The sequence below is a fragment of the Uloborus diversus genome, chromosome 7 (assembly GCF_026930045.1).
Source record: "Uloborus diversus isolate 005 chromosome 7, Udiv.v.3.1, whole genome shotgun sequence".
NCBI classification, from domain to species: Eukaryota; Metazoa; Arthropoda; class Arachnida; order Araneae; family Uloboridae; genus Uloborus; species Uloborus diversus.
In genome coordinates this window covers 164,933,220-164,960,969 of record NC_072737.1, presented here as the reverse complement: position 1 = coordinate 164,960,969, position 27,750 = coordinate 164,933,220, and the positions used below count along the sequence as shown (strand labels likewise).

Genomic DNA, 27,750 nt, shown 5'->3' with positions numbered 1-27,750 from the left:
TGCTTTCTTTGTGTACCTTGGATTATGAACCAGAATTTTCCTTTTCATAAAACGAATTGTTTTACAAGTATGATCCAACTTATTTATAAATAATATTATTGTCTAATTTAAAAGTTCTCACCTTCGAAACATTACGGACATTGAAAAAGTAATTTTTTCTCAATTTCCGCTCATAAGATGTAGTCCTAAATGAAAAAAATCTAGCATTATAGTTTTGGATTGGACTGGGAATAGCCCTATGTTTAAATTTGACGGTGTGAAATAGGTATAAAATTGCTTTTAAGAAACCTGCTACCAAGATAAAACTGCAGGAAAGCATTATTAGGCATGAGATAAGCTCAGAGGGCAGTCAGAAGTTGACATTCTCTATGCAGGGCCATTGTAAAGTCCTCGCCGTAGCTTGTGGAAGATTTAATAAATATTAAAGTGTTTATCATGAGCGTATATACATTTGAATATATGTAATATAGTTTTTGCTGTTTGGAATTAACATAAACCGCAGATTTTGTGTATTTGTTGCTTTATGGCCTGTTGTCCTAAATATTCTATTTTTTGCCTTTTTTTGAAGTAATTATGAGTAATTACCATAATAATTGCAACTAAATGTGATTGAAGCAAACCCTAAAACTGTATTTTATCGGAAAAAAAAGCTCTCATTGTAGAAAGCATATAGATAAAAAACATTATTTGCACCTTTTTGCAAGTGTATGGAAATTAATGAGTGGTACTGTACATCCAGTTCAATATATCTCCTTTATGTAAATTTTTAAGTCTAGAAAGTTCATAGACAGAGTTATTAAAATCCAAGTACTTGAACGTGATGTTATAAAATAATGCACTTAACATAGTGAGTAGAAATTTTGTTATCCCAAATAATGGACGAAGAAGAGTACTTACATCATTTAAAAAATTCAACTCATTTTCTGTAATTTCAACTATTTTTTCTACAACAGATAAACTTTCTTCCAAATGACTCGCACGATCTTCTGAAATAGAAAGATTTTTGTGGTTGCGTGCAATATCCGAATCTCGGAACTGTAATTGGCTAGTAAGGGATTCGTTTCTTTCCAGTTCTTTTCGCACAGCTTTCTTCTGAGCTAAAATCTCCATGCGCAAGTTCTGAATAGCATCTTCATATGAACTATAGCAAAAAAAAAAAAAAAATCAATTGTTATTTAGATTTTGAAATGTAACTCTAAAATATGTACCTCAAAGCTAGACTAACCTAGTCACATTATCACTACTTTGCAAGAGAGAGTGAAAAGGTTCTGTCTGGTGCATACAAAGGTTGGCACTTGCGTTCTTATAACACTGGCAAATATTTATAAAGTATTTTTTGTATAGAATTAGGTTGGTATGGCTTAATGTAAAACAGGATTCTACATACAATGCACTAATAACTGAAAAATCACGATTTTCGGACTTATATTCGTCTAGCAATGAGGTAGAGAAATGATAACATAGTTTTCCATAGTAATAAATTCAACTGCTATTTCAATTTCAAAAAAGTAACTCTAAAATGATAATACAGTTTTCTAAAGCATTAAATTTAATTTCTATTTTAATTTCAGAAAAGTAATTTTCAAAAGGTAATACAGTTTCACATAAATAAAAATTCAGTGTGTGATTTTGATTTATAAAATAAATAAATAAATAAAAAGCTCTAAATTGAGAAAACAGGCTCATAAAAATACAATACTTTACTTTGTAGATGATCGGATTTCAGACAGGATTCGATCTTGCTTTTCTAATGATGACAAACTTTGCTTCCATTGAGTGACAATTTGCTGCTTCTCAAAATGAATTGTCTTAAAAAAATCAATTAATAGAATTATAGTTTTAACAATAATAATACAACAAACAGTTATGGTAAACACAATATTTAGCTTTTACTATGGCATACAATGGCAAAACATTTGGTGACCAAAGTTGGTCACCAGGAGCATAAAGGCAGATACACATATGCACACATAATGTGAGCCCCGCTTAATCGGGTAACGGATAAACGAATACCACGCTTATACGAATAAATCCTTTCAGAACCAAATATTTCCCTATAGGTGCAATGTTAAAGATCCTCGCTTATTCGAATCATTTCCCCGGATAATCGAATATTGGTCAGTTTTCGTAGATAATTTTGATGAGGAACATTTTGTAAAAATTAAAAATAAATTAAGTAAGAATAATTACTTTTTGTCAACTGCGGGCGAGAAAAACAGCATTCACATTCCATCAAAACATTTCTACTATTCAATCTCATGTCTTTTGTCGCTGCCATTACAAAGAAAAAAGTTGATAGAACAGAGGGTTATTAAATAAAACAAAGAAATATAAACATGGCAGATGGGTATAATCTAATAATCGATAGGTATGTATTAAATGGTAGAACATGGCAGACGAGGAGGGAAAAAAGGAGTTAGAAAGTGTTCCTAAAAGACCTTGAGTAAGCAACCCACTATTATGGACTTTTTCAAAGACTAATTTAGTGAAAACAAGGTGCCAAAAGATTTTATAACTCAAATTGCAAGTTATTTTTTTATAATTTTTATACGTACAGTTTTGTATACTTAATCATTATATTATTTCGTTTTTTACTTAGCTTATTCAAAAAAAAAAACTTCTTATCAATAACATTAATTACTGCCTTACAGCTATTGATTTATTATTATGCTTTAACACAAATGGAAAGTTTTTAAAAAAAAACCCTGGCTTAATCAAATACCCCACTTAATCGAATTCAACTCCTTTGAACCAACGATATTCGTTTAAGTGGGACCGACAGTGCATATATTTTGTTACTAACATCAAATGTTAGAAAGACCAATCACTTTTGACATTGAAATAACATTTAAAATATCTTAAAGTGCATAGATACATGTCAAACATTTGTGTCAATTTTGGAACTGGCAGTTATCATCATCGTCATTTTATTATTTTTATTGTTACTTTTCTTATTTTTTACTGAGCTTTTCCTATTTTATAATTGCTCAGCTTTAGTTGGTAACACTAGTAGACATTATATCAACAAATAGTCTGCAATCTCTGGATGCTGTAACTGAACTGTTTGGTATTTGCTTGAAAGTTAACACCTAATTTTAAGTAAGGCACTCCCTATATTGGAAAATTAATGAAACAGTTTTTGACAAAACCTTCAAACTAGGTTTAGTAAACTGCAGTGCGAAGATCACAAGTGCAGTAAGGGCAAATAAAACTATTTTGTTGATGTATTGATGACAAACAGAAAAAAAAAAAAAAAAAAAAAAAAAAAAAAAAAAAACAGTCAATATATGATAGATTATTGGAAAAAGCAAATTAATTTGAAAACAGGCAAGATAACAAGATAAGATGAAAAAATGACAAAAAAGGATCTTAAATGAATACTATATAAAACAAAAGAAGGAATTGTAAATGCAATGAGCATATCATATGTATAATTATTTATTAGTAATAATGTGCATCTTTTTGCTTTTTTACATGTAGAAAATTTAAAAAAAAAAAAAAAAAACTTACCTGCATTTCCATATTTGCAGAATTTAATTCTTTCCTCAGGTCATTAATTTCTTCTCTTTTAATAGCCCACTGTCTTTTATAAAGATGAATTTTATCTTCCAAGTTATATCTCTCATTTTCAAGCCTTGATAATAAAAGATCCTTAAATAAAAATTGAATTTGTAAAGATCTTTATTTTTAAAAGAAACAATATCAGGAACAGGAAAAAAATTACTTTTTTTTTTTGAACGATATGCACCCATTTTACATCAAGAGTGATTATTTTACATCAGAGTCAAGAGAGAGAGAGAGATTTTTCTTTATTTCAAGACACTTTCTTCAAATTTTTAGCATGAGCATTGCCATGTGGGTATAGCTAGTTTTAAATAATAATTAAAAAAGAAAAAAAAATCATGATTTTTCACATTCTGCTTGACATTCTCTGGGAATAAAATTTTCTTTTTTTGCTAGGTAAATTTAAAAAAAATTATGCTCTAAAAAATTGAGTTTTCCATACATAAATCAACAGAAAATCATTGAAAAGAGTATAGGGCAATGCAAATACATACTTTTGAATAGACTGCAAATAGTTCACTTTTTACTGTTGCAGCATTAAAGTTCACACTTGACATTCATTGAATCTGGGGCAAGCAAAGGAAGGGGGGATTCCCCCAGAGTAATTGGTTTAAAACCATATTGCTGATCGTAGTACAAATGCATGTACAGATAGATGTCCTCAATGTTTGACCCACTTAGTCTAAAGTTCTAGCTGCTGCCTAGTTATTGCTTTTTATTGCCAGTAACGAAAAATAAAATCTATATCTTTATAATAATAGGCAAGCCGTTTTCTTTCGGTACCAATTGCTCCTCTGTTTGTGAACTGATTTCCTTCATTCTTTTTTTGTTCAGTAGCTATTGCCGAGTTTTAATGTCATCAACAAAATTTTTTGAAATCAAATGCTAATTAACGGAGATATTAATTAAAAACGCATTTTCGTCCTAAGTGGCTCTTTCTACGCGAACGGATGGTCCATTTTTTTCGAATTTGATATGGCTGGAAAGGTCTTTAAAAAATACTCCTAAGGAAGAAAGGGTCAGGGCGCCCAAGGTCCAATAACCTAATTCCACTAGAAAAAAAGTAATAAGCGTTTTTTATTTTTGTTGGAAGTGTGAAACATTAAGTTTTAATTCATTTTTTAAACCACTTTTTCTACACGAAAAATGCATTTTAATGCTTTGAACTTGGTATGGTTGGAAAGCTCGTGCAAAATACTTTGAAACACGTTCTACCCAGTTATACCGAGCAAAAGCGCCAACCGGCTAGAAGCGCTAGAAAAAGCGCTAGAAGCAATTAAAAGTTAGTGAAAATTCATTTTTATTTGCTTTTTCACGCTACACAGCTAGCGTGAAGAAATTGGATAATATTGTGGTGTTGCCAATTCTCGCTTGAGCATAAAGAAATAAAATACTTGCATTTGTTTTTATTATTGAGACTTTTTTGGGTAACTACGAGCATTTAAAATATTTTCATTTTGATTATGTTTTCGCGATTTTAATATTTAAATAAATTATTTTACGGAGTGAGGGACGACTTTCAGTTCCAGCTCCCAATAATACCTGCATTTGCTATCACCATGAACAGATCTCAAGGTGAAACGTTTGATAAAATTGGCGTATTATTACGACGTCCAGTGCTTTTACATGGACAATTATATGCTGCCGTGAGTAGAGTTCGTTCATTTAACTGTTGGAAATTTTATATTTAACGGCAAGATCATGTCTACTTTTACAAAAAATGTTGTTTGTACAGAAGTTTTACGTATTAAAGGAGTTTTGCGACATCATTTCATTCAGAACAACTTCTATAATTGTTAAATTGGAGAACTTTATCCATTTTGGCAACAATCCCAGGGCGAGAAATATTTTTCTTTTGCATTCGTAAAAAACGAGTACAGAAATGTCTGTTTGCAAGGAACTGACTACGAATGAAGTTCCTCTTTAAGGTGGGGTTCATTAAATTGTAACCGTTCGTGACAAGGTGGAGGAAATAAATGACAAGAGGAACATAGAATGGGGAGAATGGGGCATCAAGCCTTCTTTTTTTTTTTTTTTGATAAGAACGTTTATGAAAAACAGTGTGATATGTGGCAAAGGGAAGAGGGATTATGGTGAAGTGTGAAATTTGCGACAAAGGGGAGAGAGATCAAAAATTTTGAAAAGTGCATTTGTCAGTTTTCCCCTAAATCGTAAACAAATCACAACACGATTTTTAAAAAAATTACACTATTATTGCGACGTCCAGTGTTTTTGAATGGAAAATTTTTTATGTAGCAAGTAGGATTCGTTCATTTGACTGTTTGGAATTTAATAATTCTAACGGCAGAGGTCAAGAAAACTTACTCAGTAATATTAAACTTATTAAAAGAAGCATTGTTCATGCAGACATTTTACGTGTAATGTGAGTTTTGCAGGATCATTTCATTCGGGAAGATTTCAATAATTGTTAAATTGGCGTCCGCTCTTCATCTATTGGCGTCAAATTTTTGGCACCAATTGCAGTTTGAGAAATGTTTTTACTTTGCATACGAAAACAAAGAGTAGGGAAATGTTCATTTGCATACGGTTGCCACAAAATCGGGGCTGTCTACGAATGAAGTCCCGCTTTAAAGTGGGGTTCACGAAATAGTAACAGTTTGTGACAAGGAAGAGGAAGACATGACAAGAGGAGAATATATACAATGGGGAGAACGTGACAACAAGCCTTTTTTTTAATAGTAACGTTTATGAAAAACAGCGTGACATGTAACAAAGGGAAGAGGGGGTATAATAAAGTGCAAAACATTGTGACAAAGGGGAGGGGAGAGGATCGAAAATGTTGAAAAGTGTGAATTCAGTTATACACCGTCCTTAACCATAAACAAATGACAAAGTCGATCTTTTTTTAAAATCTACTATTATTACGACGCCCAGTGTTTTTGAATGGACAGTTATATGTTGACACGAGTCGAGTTCGTTCATTTGATACTTGGAAATTTATATTTCTAATGACGAAGAAGCAACTAACTCAATAATACTAGACGTTTTATAAGTAACATTGTTCACACAGAAGTTTTATGTATAAATTGAGTTTTGTGATGGTTCATTTCATACGGGAAGATTTCGAAAATTGGATAATTGGTGATTTTTATCCATTGGCGTCAATTTTTTTGTTTTCAATGCCAGCGCCAAAAATGTTTTTTGTTTGCATACCTAAACAAAAAGTAGGGAAATATTTGCATAGGGTTAGCACAAAGCAACATGCTATACAAAATAAAATTATTCAAGCCAGCAATTTGTCGACCACACCAATTTCTCAATAAGGTTGTTTCCTTCAATCAAAAATACTACTTTTAGTCACTGAAATTGATAGAATGAGTATAGAAAAAAATAACGTGGAGCCAGAAAAAAAAACTTTTATTTTCTCAACAGTTGTTTTTCTAAACTTTTTTGAATGTCCGATTTTGGAAATAAGGTGTGGTTTTTATGATGTTATAAGTGATGTACTTTGGCGCGCGACTCCATTGCCACACTAAATATTTACAGTTTGCTCTCAACCGCGTTTTCGGGTTATGATAATTTGCGTCGTGCGCTAATGGCATCAATAAGTGGCATTTTATCGCTTTTGATGCCAAAACATTAATTCAAATCTGCGTACCGATTAAAATAGTTGTTAAAAAATATTAAATTTAATCAAATTATTTAAAAAATATTTAAAACCTTTGTTTTTAAACATCCTCTTTCAGTAAAAAATACTTTGAAAATTTTGGAAACAACCCCATTACCGAAATATTCCCTTTCATCCATTTGTTTTGAGATTATTCCAATTTTGCTTGTTATCTCTTAAATTATTACTGTTAATTATTGTGTGTTCGTATAAAAATTGTATGTTTCCAGATATACAGTAAACATGAGTAAGAGTAGAAATAAAAATGTTGGAAATAGTTAAATTCATACAAGCTTTCTCAAATATTCATTTATGAATATGGTCGAATTTCGACCACTAGGCGAACACTAGTTGAGAAAATTATTTATTACACAAATAACATGCAACAAATTACCTGTCTCAACTTTTTGAGTTCAAGTTGTTGCTTATCTCTGCTAGTTTTCTCAACAACTCGCTTCAGATTTTTAGCATCTGAGAATGTTTCCATCTGTAAAGACGTCAGTTGGACAACTTCAAACGCTAGATCTTCTAGCTGCTTTTGAAATTCGGAGTCTGAAAATAATTCCGCAATACTATATTAAAAAAATAATAAATAAAACCATCCAGTGGCCGCTCGTGCCTTGAAAAAGTGAGGGAGCCAGATCATGGGTGCACTGGCATCCCCCCACCCTAATTTTTGAAAACAAATGATTTTTTTTTTTTTTGAAAATATTTTTTTATATTTAAACTTTTTAAAATAATAATTTGTGTTAAATAAATAAAGTTAATTCAATTCATTTTAAACAAAGGACAAGCTACAAAATACTTAAACTACTAAGTAAATCACAAAAGATATTATCTTATGTTTATGTCCATGATTGCCAGCAGGATGGTGCACTTTCACCCCCCAAATTTTCAAAAATAAAATTCAATTAATCAGAAAGGGAAAAGCTACAAAATATCTTATGAAAATTATTAATCTCACATTTATATCCAGTATGGTCTCCGGTGCTGCAGTACGCCTCCCTTGTATCACCGGTAATTGGCTGCAAGGGAGGCACTTTCAGTCCCTAATTTTTCAAAATAAATTTAAAAAAAAATTAAAACAATATTAATTTAATATTTTCAATAGTAATATTATTTTTAATTTTTTAAAAACTAGTTATTTTAATAAGTAAAATTAATTTTATTTTAAGCAAGGCCGAATAACAAAAGTGCAAAAATATTGTGATCGTGGAAATGTAAAAACTATAAATTAAATAGCTGTAACAAAGACTAAAAAAATACATTTCAGTATTTAATTTAAAATAAATAAAATAAGTAAAAATCAATTTTAAATAAAATAAATCTATATAAATAAAAGAGAATATATATGTATGTATGCATATTCTCTATATAAATCCACAGTTTACTTCGGATCTCAACGAAATCTGGCAGGGAGGTATTTGGGCACCCAAGAAGGAATGTAGGGGTTTTTCAAACACCAAAAAAGTACTGAACAGTTGAAATTTTAATTTTAGGGCTCAAAAAAGGCTATTTCTACCTGAAATTGTTATCCGACAAGTTCAATTTTAGTGCCATTTGAAAACCTGAGGAAAAAACCAATGAAAATGATTTAATTCCTTCGAATTTCCGAAAAAAAAAAACTGTAAAACCACCGGGAAAAAATTTAAAAGCATTTTAAAGCTTCATGGAACAGCAATTTTATATCATAAAGTTTTGCGCTATCTCATTTTAAATTAGAGCTAAAAAAAACTATTCATAATGTTGCTACTTTTTATTCACGGCGGTGTAAAATTTTGTTTTTGTCTTGAGCTAAAAATTTCCCAATTTGATTAATACCTGGCGATTTATCTTTTTTCTTTTTTCGTACTGCCAGCAGAAGATAATCAGGAAGGCTGCGTTTAATTTATTGGGTAGTTTTTGATTTGCCGTTTTCTTTCTTTAAGAATGATTATTTTGGCGGGAAATTTTACAGTACTAAAAAAAAAAAACCTTATTTTGTAGACCAAGCCTTTAAAAAAGTTAACAATATCAAAAGTCTATCAATAAATTAGCATACTGGAGTTATATCAGAATGCAAAAAGTTGTAAAAAGGAAAAGTAAAAGTTGTTATTAATTTACTTTTGAAAAGTTTAAAGCAATTTAATAACATTCATTATTGTTTAGAAATAAATATACAGTAGAGCAAAAAACTGCTACAATATACTGTAGCGTAACTTCCTGAGAAAAGTTCATTTACCCTATTAATTGTATTCTTCCTCAAATGCTTTGAATTATGGAGAAACGTAAAAATTTCACTCAGTATAATTTGATAGAAAATGCTGCCATTTTTGCAATGAGAAATAAAGACTTTGTGCTTACTTCTAAGAATTTGTAGTTAATAGAGGATTTTATAAATTGGTGATTTCAAGATCTTCAATTTTAGTTTTACCACAGGGTCATAGCATTTGTGTACAAAAAAAAATCAATCACACATGCTATTTAAATTTTTTGCCAGCGACAAAATTTGATTTGTTCAAATAAGTGAAAAAAATCAGAGGCAAGAGAATCACGGTTTTAAACATCATGTAGAGTTAAAAGATCAGGGGTCTGTCCAGGATTTTTCACAAGGTCCGTTTTTTGTGAAAAATAAAATAATTTTGTGAAAAAAATCAAATTATTTTGGGAAAAAGCACAGAAAAACTTAAAAAGCAGAATTTCGTTTAAAACTTATAAAATTCCGTGAATTTAACAAAAATAAAAAGAGATTTTTTTTTGTTTACCTCTTAACAAAGCGTGCTAATCATCAAAAATTCGAAAAATTGGATTCCAACAGCGGATGCAAAGAGATCGCAATTCTCAATGTGAAGGCATCAAAAGTATAAAAACGGCTTGTAAAAGAAATATTTTTGATAAAATTATTTTAAAATTGCATTTTAGAGTCCTATGATAAACATTTCATTAATATCTGTGGACATAGTTGAAGCAAAAAAAAAAAAAAAAGGAACTTCGCTTTAAAAACTTGAAATGAGAGTTCTAACAAAAACAAAGAGACTTTTCAACTATTTGCATCCTAATAAAGCGAAGTTAGCTTAAAAAAAGAACAAAATATGATTCTCATATTGGATGTTAAAAGATTGCATTTTTCAAACTGTAGAGATCTAAAGAAAAAAAACTATAATTAAAAGAGTTTATTTAAAGTTAATCATCCTTGTTAGCATCAAAAAATCAAACCCATATAATTTTCTTCCAAAATAACAGTTAAACATCGCACAGCAACATAAAAACGCAAATATTGACAAGCTGGTAAAATGTTGAGAATATTTTCTAATCAAGTCATTATAAAGCTTCAACGCCAGACGCTAAGTGGTGATAATTTTAAAGTTGGTAACCCTATCTGAAGCGATCATATTTTTTCCCCAACCTTACTATCCCTTTGCAATTGTAAGTTAATTTTGCAGATATATATTATTATTATTATTGTTTATTAAATCATGAGCCGGGGGGGGGGGGGAGAAAAGTGCTTACCAACGCCTTTTCAGAAAAGTTTACAACAACACTGCTGCTAGTTAGCTGTGATAAAACAAACTAAATTATTTAAGACCAAACTTATTTTCAGCTGTTAATTTCTTTCCAAGAAACAAATAACAAGCATTATATTTATTTGGCAGTAGCTATTATTTATCGCTTGCAGGAGCATCGCAAGAGGGCCGATTTTTTTTTTTTTTTTTTGCAAAATTAGCAGATTTTGTATAAGCTGATCCCTCTAATTTGACTCCAAAAAAGGTTCCAAAAATTATTGGTTTTATCCACGAAAATATGCGTTATTTTGCTTTCAGATTTGCTCTTTCAAAAACAATTTGTGAAAGATCCGATCTTGTTTATCAGAATTTTGTGAAGGGTCCGTTTTGGTTGATCGGGATTTTGTGAAAGGTCCGTTTTGGTTGTTCGGGATTTTGTGAAAGTTCCGTTTTGGTTGATCGGATTTTTGTGAAGGGTCCGTTAACGGACGCAAATATCCTCTGGCCAGACCCCTGAAGATTTTACATGTTTAATGAAATTTTGGTTGCATTGTTAGCAATTTTGGTACTTTTTGACATCTCTTTAAATTTATAAGAATGAAAAACATGATGGCATTTATTACTACCTTTATTATTAAAGGGTTCTAGTAGGGAATTTTGCAAAATAGTACTATTAAAATTGTAAAAATAATGAATAATAGCGATCATGATTTAAAAAAAAAAAAAAAGACTTTTACAGGCTATACCAATTTCAACCCCTAGATCATTAAATGACCTCCCAAAGCAGCCACCCTTGTTTAGTATCCACTCCTGGTAGTGCTAAGTTTCCCACTGTACGGAATTTTCAGCCTATTCGCATAATGGTAACCCAACCCTTAAGAGAGGCCACTTAAAACTGTCTGAGCACCAGGGCAATCGCCAGTATGGGGCTTCGAAATGGATAGACGACTACTCCTTCATCTCATTTCAAACCAGCATGTTTCATGAAGCAAACTGCCATGAATTCTCTAGGTGTTTTTCTAGTGCTGGGTTTCGGTGTTTGTGTGTGTGGAGGGGGGGGGGGGATTTTGAGATATAGGCTAGTGTAGGTGTAAACTATCGTTTCTCCAATTGGCTGCTTTTGTAATAGAAGACCGATATTTTTTTCCTCAGAAGGAAAACAATAATTTTTACTTCTTGGAAAAAAATTTAATATTTGATATTTTTTAACTCATTAAATGATGATTGTTAAAAAAAAAAAGCTTTAAAGCAGCATTTTGGATTTAGGTGATGAAGTTTCTAGCTGATGACTCAAGTAGAGATTTACTTTAACAAGTTAAATAATTTGAAAAGGAAAAATAGTTTCTGTAAAACAGTAGACAAATAATACAAATTGAATCATTATTTCCTAAAAAGGAGAAATCATGGAATAAAATATTTTCTTTTGTTTATTTTCTTATAAAATCATTAATAAGTGTTGAATTCTATCATTAGTTGTATAGTTCAAGTTCAGTAATGAAAACTCTTAAAAGCGGCCACCCTCTCTGTGTGGCCATACATTCATGCAACGGAGGGGTGGCCGCTCAGAGAGGTTTCACTGTATTTATTATTTAGGGATTTTCAAAAAAAAAAAAAAAAATAATAATCTGATCTTTTCAACTTTCCGGAAAACTAGGTAAAAAAAAAAAATCACATGTCCACACTTTCCATTTTAACAACATCAATAACTTTAATATATTAAAGTACAATTCAAAATAAAAGCAAGAAGTGTAATATAATTTTTAAAAATTCATAAACAAAAACTTTTTAAAAAATAAAACATTTACTTAACAACCGTATTCAATAACATTTTAAGGTACCTCTTTTGATTTCCTCAGCATGTTTGTTTTTGATAATGCGAACCTCTTTTCTGATATCCTCAGAATTGTGCAGTAAATGCTGTTTCAGGTCCATTTGCTCTTCATGTTTCATGTAACAGTTTTCCATCTTCTCCTCCTGTAGTTTAAGTTCCTTTTGAAGAACATAGCTTTTCATTTTGACATGTGAATTCTCTTTTAATTGTGCATTTATAGTTCTGTTCTGGAAAATAAAGCAAAATAATGATTTGCAAACTGGAAAATTTTTTTGCAGCTTTCAATCATTATATTTAACCAATAAATCATTATGTAAGTTGAATGCTTAAGTTTTAAGTTAAAAAATGATTGAGCATGAATAGGAACTGAGCGTGGAAAATGTTTTTCAAAGAAAGATCCCCCCCCCCTCCTGTAATAAAAAGGATGTAAAAGAAAAACATAAATAATGTATCTTAAAGTAAATTAAGTTCCTGAATAGGTTATATGAATGACTAGTGGTACCCACACGACTTTGCCTATAATAGAAAAATTAAAAGGTCTTTTGGTTCGCCTGTATATTTAAATAATGTATGGTGAATTTTCTCGCCAATTGGCTTGTACCCATGTTACGGTTCCATGTTATGATAATTTTGTATGTCGCTCATGTTATGGTTCCACGTTATAATAATTTCGTCATTTACTCGTCCATCTTATGATAATTTTGTTTTTAAAATTGGAATAGAAAAAGAACCACATTGAGTTTTTGAAAAATCGCTTCAAGGTGCACACCTTCATGCTACAAACTAACTTTGAGCCAAATTTCATGAAAATCAGCCGAATGGTCTAGGCGCTATGCGCGTCACAGAGATCCGGACAGAGAGACTTTCAGCTTTATTATTAGTAAAGATTACCAAAAACACAAGACTTAAGAGTATGGTTCACTTACACCCAAAGTACAAATTTGCAAAAAATTGCAGGCACGTGATTTGGGGTTAAGAAACCAATAAAAGTTTTCCAATAAAAGGTTTTTGTTGGATGAACAAAAGTCATAGGACAAAAAGCTTTTGATGGATGACTTGATTTGCCGCCGCTCACGCCTTTCTTCATTGGAAAAGATGTTCCTTGAATTCTCGAAACAAAGGTCTGTATTTTTTAGCAAATACTTGGTTTGAATCTTTACTTGCGACCAATCTGGGGAAGTATGAGTGACAGACGCAAACACATACATACATAGATGTGGTTAGATTTTAAAATATAAGATAACCTCATGGTGGAAAATTAAGAAATATGAATATTTTTGAGACTCCATATTTCAGTATGAATTTGCAAAGTATTCAATGCAAATTTACAACTTAATAAAATGTAACTAACCATTGCCGAACAAAAGTAAAACATTTATCTTTCTGCTTCAAAATTTATAGCTTCAACAAGCAAGGAATCAAGTCATCTTTTCCATTAATTTAGGAATGACAAACAACTTTTAAAATAATATCCTGCTGCTTTATGCCATTAATTCTGACAAGTTTTGAAAGCATTGCTTCAAACCCCTATATTGTTCTTAAAATGCTTGGCATGGAAGATTTTTTGAATAAAACACGTGTGTATACATGAAAAAATTTTACAGAAAAAAAGCATGATATCAGGAGACAGCACTGCAAAACAGGCTTCTTTCCCTCTTATTTTTTTAGAACAAATCTTAAATCAGTTTTAGGTTCATTGAAATTGTAGCAACTGATGCAGCAAGAAAAAGAAATATCAAATACTAAAACAAATTGTGATAAATAAAACTGCATATAATTCCCAATGAAGGGGGTAAAACAGTTTAGGAAACCATACTTTTAGTGTTTTTTGTTAATTTTTTTTTTTTTAACAGGGAAGGAATAATCGGAATTTGTTCAAACTTAGAGAATATTTTGTTAATGTTTTGAAGTACACTTTGCAATTTTTTCCAGTCATTCCACCTGAAAGAGTGGAGTTTGGAGCTGCTATCTATGAAGGTACATATCAGAGCCTGTTGCTGGTGAGCATTACCGAAATCACAATTTTTATCTGTAAGCATTACAATTTTTTTTCATTAACAACATATTGCCTAAGAATGCAAACTTAATTGTGATCAAAAAAGTTGAAAATTGCTTGTTTTGAGGCGTTTAGTTACAATGTCATGTTTTCCTTCCATTTTTTTTTCCGTTTTTGCATTAAAAAAATATTTTTAATAATAATATCATCCAAGAGTTAGGTTCATGCAGATTGAAAAAAGAACATTCTCACAAATTTTCAGAATGATTGGTCAGTAATTTTTTGAGCTAGAATATCTACCGGTTGGGAAAAAAAAAAGTTTCAAGAAAAACATGTTTAAAAAAAAATAAGTTGTGAAAACGAGCCTCGGAAATAATTGGAATTTTGCATTGAAATTTCGGTAACATATTCTTGAACAGCTAAACTAATATTTTATAACAAAAAAAAAAGTTAATTTTTCGACCTGTCTAAACTTGTTTCCCCCTTATAGCTAATAAAAGTCTTGTCTAGCAACTTCCAGTATAAAATTACAATCTTTTAATAATGTCATCTTTGAAACGAACGTTTTAATTCCAGTTATTTCTAAGAATTTAGACACTGTGATTCACTAGAATTGAGGCAAACCTAACCAGGTGGTGTCGTAAAGCTGCAATTAGAATCTGCATAGCCTTTGTAATGCTGCTAGGTTAGATTTGTCCCAACTATAAATACTGAGTTTTTTTCTTCTTTTTTAACCTTTTCTTTTTACTTTTATTTTGTTGAGCAATCACGATTGCTTATTGCTTTCATTTGACTGTTTTGACGTCCTATCATTTTATTTTCCCACCGCCACCCTCCGCACCATCACCGTTGACCGGCTCCTCACGTTGCTGCTCCTATAGCGAAAACCGTCTCCAGGTTGCATCCATGTCCTACACACACGTGCACACATACACAACTACACACACACACACACACATACACACACACATACACCTATACACACAAAAAAATACACACACGCATACATACAGACACCTACACATACACATACACCCATACACACAAACACATACAGACACCTACACATACACACACAAAAAAACATACATACACTCACAAAAACACACACACACACACACATACACACACATTCATGACAGCACACAGACACAAACACATATGCCTACACAAGTAAACATACCCCCCTACACACACATTCATACACACAACTACCCACACACTTATGCCAGCACACAGACACAAACACACATGCCTACACACACATACACATATCCCTACACACAAACACACACGCCTACATACACACACTCGTGATTGCGAAAAACATAATTTGAACTCAAGATGTCAAAATTCAAATTAATTTTTTTTAAATTGTTTTGAGACAAGTTTTTTCAAAGCAATGGTTTCAGTCAAATGCTGTTGTGTGTCAAGGGCAAGAGGTACAGAAGAAAAAAAGTCCGATGGGACCAAGCGCATGGAGCACAGCCTTGGCCACATTTTTTGGCTTTGTGTGTATAAAGGGTGTCCTTGCAGCAGTTGTAGTCAATTTTGAAGAGGATCGAGACAACAGAGGTTTAGTTCAGTAATACACCAGTTCTTCCACGGTCCTCCACCAGGGCTTTGCGACAGCATTCGCATCAGAACATGTGGTGGTCAGGGGAGTAGGATCTATGTATCTAGCTTCCTTGGAAAGGGATTCTATTTCTTTATTCCCTTTGATGTTAACCTTAGTGGGAATCCATTGAATGGTGCAAGTCTTATAATAATGGAAGACAAAAGCTCGTTGATATTTTGAGTGATCCTTGTTTATCCTCCCATGATTGCCTCCAGAGCAGATTAACAATGCAAGAAGATGATGATGACTTTGGAAGGGACTGTCTATGAGGTAGATGGCCAGACTCTTTAATGGCTGCGGCCTGGTGCTTGATGGTTGTTTGATAAGGAAGTTGCCAGAGCCTCCTCTGTTGCATTGCAGAGTTGGAAGAACCATGAGCGTCAGCAATGACAAGATATGGCCAAGTAAGTTTGAGGATTATTTCTGTGTTTTGCCTCTTAATCATTTCTTGCAGTTCTTTTTACGAACACCATTCCAGGAGGTCTAGATTAAATCTTGGTGGGATGAAGGTACTTGATGAAATTTAAGCACAGATTTTTTTTATAAGTATAACCACATATCAACGCCTCAGAGCAACAGAAGGATATCTTAGTGTTATTTCTGGGATTAGATGTCTCAATGTTGCTCTATTGCGACGATATAGACTATAGAGCAGCGGTAGGCAACCTGCTGAACGCGATCAACCAGTCGATCTCGAACCTGTTTGCAGTCAATCGTGACAACAATCTGGCTGGACTATGTTTTTTGTCAAAGAAAAATATATATAATTTTTTGAAAAAGAAAAGCCTCAACTTCTTAATCAAAAGTTATTTCAATACTTTTAAATACTCTTTATAAGTGCCATATTTTTTAATTTTCAAGAAAAAAAATTTTTTTTGCTTTGTGTTCTTGAAAAATGTTAAACGTACTATGGATTTACAGATAGCATTTGTTGGGAATGTTTTACAAATTTCAATATTTTGATCATTATTTGACTAGCAGCACAGCAAAGAGAAGGCTGCCCCAGTAGAGGGGGTCGCAAAAAGGAGCCCCCCCTCCCAAAGTGGATCTTAGTTTTTCTTCAAACTTAGAAAGTAGATCTGCAGTTAGTTTAGATTGCTTATTGCTGCTATAGAGTACAGTAACTCATGAGGGAAAATAATCACTAATGCAAAACATGTAATAAATTAATATTTATGTATTTAAAAGTGACAGCAAATATATTGTAGAAAAGAATAATAATAGATACACCATGTGAATAAAAAAACACAAAATAAATTGAGCATACCAACTCCAAAATTTGTTCATCAGTTTCTTGAAGAAGACTTAACAGTCTTTCCTTCAAATCCTTCTGATATTTTATCATTAAAGGCTGTTGATAAAAGCAAAGATCAGTGCGAAACATTATACACAACAACAAATCAAACAATTTATTTGCAAAATTCATGTAAATGAAAATTATCTCACAATCATTCTTACATTGTTAGGGTCTAGAATATTTTTAACTGGATTGAAGATTTTCATAGTTACTGGAGCATCTGAAACGTCCACATTTTCATCAAAAGATCCATCAGCAGTTTTATCACTGAAAAGGGGGGAAAGAATGCTTTATTTTTTAAAAACTAAATTTGACACAAAAAATTCTCACAACAAACAAATGAAACAACAATTAAGAATTATTTATCAATCTATTCAAATGTTGTCTGCTACATATAATATTCATTTTGGAATGGCATTATTTTCACTTTAGTTTATCATATTCACTTGTTAAAGACAACTAGAATTGGTGAAGTAAAATCATACAGCAACATCTTGCTCTTACTAATGGTATGAGCTCATCAACTGTTGACTTCTCATTATGAGAACCCAGCAGTTCTTGAGCGTAATCACTATACAGTCTGATCACCAATTAGATGGAAAGGTATCTGGTTCACAGGCCGAAATGGACACATCTATTAGATTTCAGGTATGTCAGTGTTTGCCTCTAAATTAAGCAGTCGCATTCAAGTGAGCACAACATGCTCATTAAATTTTTACTTTCCTCCCTCATCCTTATTCAGATAGACTCGTCTAAACTGGACTCTTGCAAATTCCATATAATCCGTGGGCAGACTGCACACTTATAAATTTATTTTTCATTCAAGATCACATTACCAATTTTCTCAGGCTCTGCGCTCTGGCACTGATTAAGTTGTGTAGCGCTCAAACAAAAGACGAATCAATGAGATTTGAAAATCCTGTAACTCCGCATTAACCTAAGTCGGAGTAGTGTAAGATGAGGTATTATTATATTCACAAAAACAATGAATATTGAGTAGAATATCTCTTGAAATATTAGTAAACCAATTTACTTTTTTTGTACAATATGGAAAAACGTTTTCTGCGTCAACTTCCTTTTTCCAGAATGTTTTTGTTTCGTTAACCTGTAACATTTTATGTACTGAATTGCTACTGAAACAATCTTTTTTGCATTTTGTTCTAATATGTGGTGCTGTTATTTTGTGTAAAATTATAAACAAAATTTTTGTAGCATTTACTTTTAATGTTTCATTGTGTTGTTGTATGTTAAGTGTATCAGACATTTACTGCTGGCAATAAAAAGCACTGCGAAGAGTTGTATAACATTTTCACTTGATGACAAAAAGTGGTCATACATCCTGGTTTTTTTTTTTTTTTTTTTTTTTTTTTATTTCTGTTTGCTTGCCAAGAGGGGATTATATGACATCTGATACCAGAAAATTCAAGGTTCAACTAGAATAATATTCAAATTAAATGTTTAATGCCAAAGATCTTCAGTGAATAAATTTTTATTGCTCGAGATTACTACCTTTAGTAAATTTAAAATTAATAAATATATTCAATATACCTACTTGCAAATGAAATTGGTTAAAAACGTGAGATTAGTAAGCTGGATAGAAAAATTATCTGGAAAACCAACCAGAAATATTTTATCATCATAATTTATTGTCATTAAATGATAGTAAAAGCTTTCAATAAAACATTTTTACATTAGAAAATTTAGGGAAGCTCTTAAATAAGAAAGAAGGTAATGGTTCTGATAAGGATGATTAAAGGAGTAGTATCTAAACTATTTTCAAAACAAAAATTGGCAGATTACTTCATCAACATGTTGTTCTGATTCTTGTTTTCTACATCAACAGTAGATGCCATTTCGTACTCTTCTTCTGCTACAATCATTAAAAAAAAGAAAATATTCAATTAATATGAACAACATAGACAAACAAACAAAAAACCATGTTAAAAATAATAAAAAATTTCGCATATTTTTGTTTTAAGATCATAAGGAAATCTCTTTAAAATGCAGAAGACATGCACTTGTGGCAGGGTTGGCAAGTTTTTGACAGCCAGAGGCTTTATCTGGTTTTAACCACGGTTTTTAACGTCATGTCAAAACTCCCTTTTTAACATGGTTTTGACAAAATTGTCAAAAACCTAATTTTCTGTCCAAAATCTGTCTCTGTTTGATTTTGATTACAAAAAAAATTTAAAAAAATCATCAAAGTTTTATAGTTTTTGATTTCAGACACGAGAATACATTTTTGGAGTTCTAGAATTCTAAAATAATGTGCGGTAAACAATCCCAAGCATAATTTTAATTCAACAGGCTGCTCGTCTGTAGAAAAAAAGAGAAATAAATGAAAGAGTTATTATAATTATAGAATAGAAAGTAATTATAAATAGCTAAAATTAAACTTAATGACTATTAATTCCTTTAATTTTTCAATGCTGTAAGAAGATTGCTCATTTATCTAGTAGACTTTCAAACTAACAGATTCAATAAAAGAGATATCTTTATTTCTATCCATTCATTTTTATGAATTTATTCATATAACTCTGATTCTAAATATCTCATTCTAAATATTTTTTCCCTTGAAGCATGCGGAAGAAAATACCAGTTTTGTAGCCTTTTGCATACCAAGTTTTTTTCTATGTTTAGAATGAATCAATCCAATACCAGAGAAGATCTTCTCAATAAATGCTGAACAACATGAGCTTGGATGTAAACGCACCATGAGTTGTACAAATTTGACAGAAATATTGGGTTTTCTTAGACCGTTCCAACCTTTTTGTTGCAGAGACATTCTGGACCCAGAACTAATTTCCTGGATAGGATGCAAATTCAGCTTAAAAAGCTATAATTTTTTCTGTTAAGAGTAGTTTTTATTACATAGCTATCTATATAATTTTGCTGGAGATGAACTCTCTTAAGACCCGCACCTTTTGATGGAAGACATTCATTTTCTTCAACAAAAGAGATATTTTTTCACTTCTAGATTTACAAAAGAAAAAAAATCATTAAAAATATTTAGCTGACTTATAATTAATCATTGCTTACTAATCAATTTAGTTTTGCTTTTACTCAAAAGAAAAAGGATATTACATAAGTATTTACACAGAAAGATTTTTACATAGATAAAATTACTTGTAACTAATTATTAGTTATTAAAAAATTTAAACACACACAGAACCACTTTAAAAACTGGATTTCAGTTTTAATGTTTAACTATTTTTGTGGCATGCAAATTAATTTTATTTTAATTAATTTTTTTAATTTAATTTTTGTTTTACTTAAATGATAAAAAAAAAAATGATGAAATCATGTTTGAGGATGAGGAATCTCATTTGTTTATGAAAATTGTCAATAACAACTGTATTTGAGTTTTTGACATTTTCGTTAGATTTTTGAGTTTTCGACAGGTTTTTGACATGTCATGTCAAAAACTGGTTTTTGACATCAAAAACCCAACCCTGACTTGTGGAGAAAGAATATTTCACAAAATTTTCTCCTTCCTTGATATGTTTTTATTACAGATGCATAGAATATCGTGAAGAGGATTTTTGCCCCTTCTTCTTTGTCACATTTTCCATGTATCAACTTTTGGAGAGGGAGAGAATTGAAGAGACTATGTTCATTCACAACACACACAAACTAATTTATTTTCTACACATGGAAACAGTATACATGATGGGCAGCCAATTTGCCCTTTTTCCCGAATAGTGGTCAAGAGATATGCCATAAATTTATCCCGCTATTCGATCAGGAGATTTTTTTGCAGTCATGCCTTCATAACTGCCTATAGCCATATGAACTCAGGCGCTCTCATGCATCTGCGCAGAAGGCAATCGCGGAAAGCCCCATTACGCAATTATGGAGATCCCAGTTATTAATCTTGGGATCCCTGTCAAGTATTACGCAATGTAACCGCGTGGAGCATATAATTTCTTACACACTCCCCCCGGATGAACAATGGTTCATCATTATTTTCTTGAGAGCACATGAGTTCATAGTCAAGAATCTTATTTTTTTTTTTTTTAAATCAAATTCAGAGATATATTAAAATACCATAAATTTTCATAAATCATATTCTGAAATTCTATCTAAGTTCCAAACATTATAATTTGTATGAAATACAGAATAAAATTTTCATTCATCACATTTCAAAACCAGTAAATATTTTTTCAATAGCTAAAGAATGGACCATAAAGATAATTATCAAATTGCCATAAGAATTGTCAGATACAGAATTTCTCCTACCTGAACTCCAAGATTTTTTTTTTCTTTCCACTCTTTAATTTTTCTGAATACAATTCAGCCATGAATTTACTTAAACCATATTTTATGTAAGTAATTACTTACCATATTCATAAATTTTCATAATCATAGATTTTTCACATTCATAAATTATTCATTTTCTTTATTCATAAATTGAGCAAATTTTAATTAACATTAAATTTGAACTAGAAAAGAGAAAATATGTATCAATAATTTATACAAAAATCTAACAGTTTAAAGAATAAGATAAATATACAATATTTATAAATACAATAATGAAAACATAACTTTAACAAATACTTCTTATTTACAATATATACATGATTGAAATTTGATTCAAAATAAAAAACAGTTAATATTTAAACCAATAATTTAGAACACTTTTACGCAAATATAATAAATTTTAACTATACAACAAATACTTTTTTAAAATACGTTGAAAAATATCTAGTAATAATCTTGCAGTTCCATATTATACAGTAATTGCACCGGTCTTTTAAGAATTGTCGTGCCTGTTTTTACTTCACAACTTCTTATTTTCCCGTCCCTACCAGGGAAGGTTGCAATAATTTTTAGGGTCTTTATGTTTCTAAACCAGATCTTAAAAAAAAAAAAACATTCAGTAATGAATCAATCTTCTGCTTCAAAAGTATATTTGTTTTGTTTACAAATTTGCATATTTTCAAATGCATATAAATTAATAGGTTCAGAAATTCCAGAATGCTTGTAATTCCCGACATTGAACGTAGTAGTGGGTCGCATGGATTAGTTTTGCGTACCGTATGTTGGGCACTACTGTTTTAGAGCATTAGAATTCCTCTTTTTCTGTATTCTATCGCCTGACTTATAGATGCTTATTTTCTAAAACATTCAACAAATTAAGATAAACTCTGATAAATTTAATAATAAAGTCTTTACGAGTGATGGAATCGAACTTGCATGCAATTGAATTACTTTTTTTTTTTTTTGAGTGGGCGTGGCGAAACTAAGAACGAGAAATTTTGCTACTACAGAATATAAAACATAAGAAGTTTTGAAAATAACACAAAATTCAAAATAAGTGATGTCCAGACAGTAAAATCACATCGCAAAAAATGGCAAGCTGCTGCGACAGAAGTGGATGCAATGAGATTTAAAAATTCAGATTTGATTTTTGAAACATTCAGTTTTCCACTTTTAATAGCTTTTATGTGCTATACTGTTAAATAACTCAAGATTTCTAATGCTCCTTTAGAAACTGTTCCTTTCTCTTTGTCCAGGACATTTTTCCATGACTTGAAAAAAAATTCCATGACTTTCAATGAAAATTTCAATTTTCCATGACTTTTCCAGGTCTGAAATTCTGTTATTTTTTTTCCATGACTTTCCAGGATTTCCATGACCCGTACGAACCCTGGGACCAGCATAATCAATGCCTATAACATGAAAAAGACATGACTGTTCAATCCTCGGTAATGGAAGTGGCGCGACTACCTGTTTTCCAGGTAGAGCATTAAATCTTTTGCAGACAATACACCTGCTCAAAGCGGACTTGATGGCCTGGCGACCCTTGATTATCCAAAACTTTTCTTGGACTTGTACTAGAGTGTCCGACACTCCCGAATGGAACATGTTTTCATGAGCATCATAAATGATCATCTGCACAAGGCTATGATTGGATGGTAACACAATTGGATGCTTGAGAGTTGAAGAGAAATTCGCGTTTTGTAGTCTTCCACCTAGTAGAAGCAGTCCACTTTCCGAAAGAAAAGGATTCAACTTCAGTAATTTTGACTGAGTAGAAAGCTTGTTATTTGCTCTGAGAGCGTGGATTTCTTCCGGATAACATTCTTGAACGTACTTAATCCAATAAATTTCTGCTTCTTCCATCTCTTCTGCTTTCAGTTCTCCTAAATTGCGATCTTCCTTCCCTTTTCTGATATTTCTGCAAAATCTCTGGATCCATGCCGTTAATCACTTTAATTTCTTCCAGGAGTTATAATTTTCAAGTTTTAACAAAGGTTCCTTTTGGCTCTCATCCTTTCTGATTGCACAATGTAAGGAAAATTCAATTTTCGTTCTTCTTTCATTTTTAATTTCTTTAAACTTCGAAGATGGCATTTTCCCTACAGGCCAATTTTCTTCAGGTAACTTAAGGAACGCAGGACCATGAACCCATTTTTCTGAATGCAGTAGATCTTCAGCATGGCTTCCTTTTGTAATTATATCTGAAGGATTTAATTTGCTCTCACAATGTTTCCAGTCCAGCGGATCAGTATGGCTCTGAATTTCTGTTACTCGATTCGCTACAAAAGGCTTCCAGTTTCGAGCTGATCCTTTAATCCAATGCAGAACAATGGTAGAGTCAGACCAAAGGAAAACTGTTTTGATCTTCGGGAAAAGTTGTTTAATGTAATTCGCTAGTCTTGATGCAATAAGAGCTGCCATTAGTTCTAACCGAGGGAGAGTCAATGGTTTCAAAGGTGCGACTCTAGATTTGGACATAATAAATGAGGTGTTGGGTTCTTGTGCGTTACTCTGAAACCTAAAATAGGCTACAGCTCCATAGCAAGCCTGATTTGCATCTCCAAACACATGAAGTTGAACACATTCAAAATCTAGTTCCTTGTTTGAAAAGTAATGCCTAGGGATCTTAAAATCAGATAATATTGGAATTTCTTTGCACCACTGCAACCATTTTTGCTGCACTTCATTTGGTAGTTCTTCATCCCATCCAACCCCTTTAATCCATAGTTGTTGCAAAAGGCACTTAATGCGTATAACAAAGGGTGAAATAAATCCAATGGGATCAAAAACTTGAGCTGCTGTCTAAAGAACTGATCGTTTAGTACAAGGAAGATTCCCGTCTATGTAGGAAAGTAATGATTTTAATTCAATTCCGAAATTGTCCTCAACATTGAACCATTTTAGTCCAAGAACCTTTAACGCAGAAGTGGGGTATGCATTCTCCCCGAAAATGTCTTTATTGGTTTCCCAATTTTCTTTAAGTTCGAGGGAATTCGTTTCAAATTTCCTTAAATTTAACCCGCTTTCCTTCATAATTGTTACAGCTTCTGCTATTAGTTCATATGCTTCAGAGACCGAGTCAGATCCATAAAATAAGTCATCAACATAGAATGACGTATTCAACATCTCGAATGTCGAGGGATTTGTCTCGCTATATTTGGCTACATGATGTTTTATTACAAAATTTAAAATAAATGGCGAACATGTTAGACCGAAGGCCAGACGATTTATTTGGTAGGAAATCACATTCTTTTCAAAATCACAATCTTTATAATACAAGAACCTCAGATAATCTCTGTCACATTCGTGAATTTTTATCTGTAAAAAGGCTTTTTCACAGTCCGCGGAGAACGCAATTTTATGTCTACAAAACTTAAGGATTAAATCTGTGATGGAAGGTAATAGTGACGGTCCTTGACATAAGCACTCATTGAGCGAAAGACAGTTTTTTCCCTTCGAAGAAGCATTGTAAACAATCTGAACTTTAGTCTTTACATTGTCCTCTTTTATTACTGGTCTGTGCAGTATGTAATATGAATTTTCTAAAATGGACTGATCCTGGCACTCTTCTATAACCTTATCACGCAATTGTTCCCGCAAAATTTGATTATAACTTTCAAGTAAAAATTTATCGTTCATTAATTGTTTTGACAGACGATTGAAACTTTTCTTAGCGACTTCATAATTATTATTCAGTTGAGTTTTCGGTAACTTCCACAATAATTTTGTTTCATATCTGCCGTTATCAAACGTTAAGTTATTTTCAAATTCTTTAAGAAACTCTAAATCATGTACGGATTCTTTTTCTGTATCACATCCGATCGCTTCTATTTCCATAATGCTTTGAATTGCTGATTCAAATCATCTTCAACGGAAACGCTAAAGCAAGCTGATGAGTTATTGAAAGTTGTTGGTATCTTACCCGAAATAATATCCCCAAATACACTCTTCTGAGCGAATAGATGTTTAGATAATTTTATGGGGGCTCCCTTTACAATGTCGAAAATGTAATCCATTCCTATGAGTAGCTGGATTTTCCCTCGTGAGCATTCCGCGAGGTCAAGGTTATGTAATTTCACAATTTCTTTTATTTTAAGGGATGGAATATTTTTATTTTCTAAACTTGCCCCTGAAATGTGATTAGTAACTAAAGTTTCTATCTGGAAGGTCATATCTGGGTTTCGTAAGCTTTTAACATTCAATTTAACGAGATCAAACTCTGAAGGTTTGGGAATTCTTTTTTCAAATGAATAAATTAGTAATTTTTCTCTTCTTAATGGCTTCAAATCAAGTGCTTCAGCTACTTCTCGTAGCAAAAAACTTCTTTGTGATGCTGTGTCAAAAAGAATATTTATGTCTACTATTTTATCTTCAAACGAAGCTTGAGTGCTACAAGTTTGTAATAAAACTGATGTATGTTCTGAGTGAGACGTACTTACAACAGTTTCGATTTCAGGTGGATCCGCCCTTAATTCGGTTTCTTTTTCTTTCTTGCAAAATAATCGGATATGTGACTGACTATTACAAATATCGCATTTAAGTTTAATCTTACAGTCTTTTGATAAATGACGCCTGAAACATTTATAGCATCTGCCTTCTTTCTTCAACTTAGCGCGTTTATTATCATCCGATAAATTCTTACATTGCGATCCATAATGTTGGTTACTGTGGCAGAATATACAGAATTTATTTGACGCGGAACTTATGTTTAAAGCAGCAGCGGACAGAGTGTTATACCTCTTAGGATTGAATTTATCGTTTGAGCTGCTCTGTTTCCTGTCAACGGACACCTCGCTCGGGCCTCTTCCAAACACATTCAATGCGCTTTCTCTGCACTCAACTTCTCTCTTTATGAATGCTATTAACTCAGATACATCACTTTTAGAAGGATCTTTCTTTCTGTGAAATTCAAAAACTAAATCTGACGGTAATAGTTTAAGTAAGATCGGAATTAAAAGGTGACCATAAGAACCCGAAGTTACTCCTAATGAATTAAAATTTCTTATACTAATTTCACAAGAATCATACAATTTTCTTAGAGCTTTCACATTTGTAGAATATTTTACAGCTTCAATATTTAACAGTTTATTCATATGACATGCAATTACAGTTTCTTCTTTGCCATAACGATCCTTTAATAAATTCAAACATTCATCATAATTCTTCTCAGATAAAGAAAAACCGGATACAATATTATATGCTTTCCCTGACAACAAAGATTTCAAATATACAAATTTCTCAATTTTTGACAAAGCTTCATTTTTGTGAATCTCGCTATTGAAACTGTTAAAAAACTCATAAAAGAGACTAGAATCACCATAAAAAGGTTTAATTTACAGTTTGGGCAGTTTCAAACTGAACGTTGGTATAGGTTTGATTTCTTGATTTACATTATGTTGAGAATTGCCGGAAATAGTAGATGCACATTGCACAGTCATCATTATTTACTTTTTCAAACCGGCGTTTTAATTTTACTTTAATGCTTGTTATTTTGTCAGAATATTCTTCGCTTACATTTTTTTCATTTTCAAAGAGTTTTGGATCGGTTATGGCATCTTCGATTTCGGAATTCAGGATGTTTAGTTCTGACTCTTTTTTATTTATTTGTTCTAGTAGTTCAGTTAGTTCGTCAGAGTTAGTATCTTCAACTTTAGATTCTAATATGGATTCAGATTTTTTAATTAACTTTGTAATACTTCCTCTCAACGAGGTTCTTTTAACTTTAGCTTTTTCCGTAGCATCCATTTTGATTCCGAAATCGATTGAATAAATTCATGCAAAAAAGGGTTCAAATCTTTACCTTTGTTTCCATGAGTAGAAATTTAATCCGAAGTCTCTCCTTCTATTCCAAGGCTACCTCCCGGGTTTTTTGGCACCAAAAATATGAAGAGGATTTTCGCCCCTTCTTCTTTGTCACATTTTCCATGTATCAACTTTTGGAGAGGGAGAGAATTGAAGAGACTATGTTCATTCACAACACACACAAACTAATTTATTTTCTACACACGGAAACAGTATACATGATGGGCAGCCAATTTGCCCTTTTTCCCGAATAGCGGTCAAGAGATATG

General features: G+C 31.9%; 1 protein-coding gene across 1 annotated transcript in view; it reads right to left on the bottom strand.

Moving 5' to 3' along the window:
• LOC129226982 (coiled-coil domain-containing protein 40-like) overlaps positions 1–12,687 on the bottom strand; it is a 37,000-nt gene extending 24,313 nt beyond the window's left edge. Inside the window, exons 1-5 of the mRNA XM_054861611.1 lie at positions 12,513–12,687; positions 7,587–7,744; positions 3,511–3,651; positions 1,705–1,808; positions 898–1,141 (exon numbers count right to left, since the gene is read on the bottom strand). Coding sequence (XP_054717586.1) covers positions 898–1,141; positions 1,705–1,808; positions 3,511–3,651; positions 7,587–7,744; positions 12,513–12,687 — 822 coding nt within the window. The remainder of the gene's footprint in view (positions 1–897; positions 1,142–1,704; positions 1,809–3,510; positions 3,652–7,586; positions 7,745–12,512) is intronic.
• Positions 12,688–27,750: the final 15,063 nt, after the last annotated feature.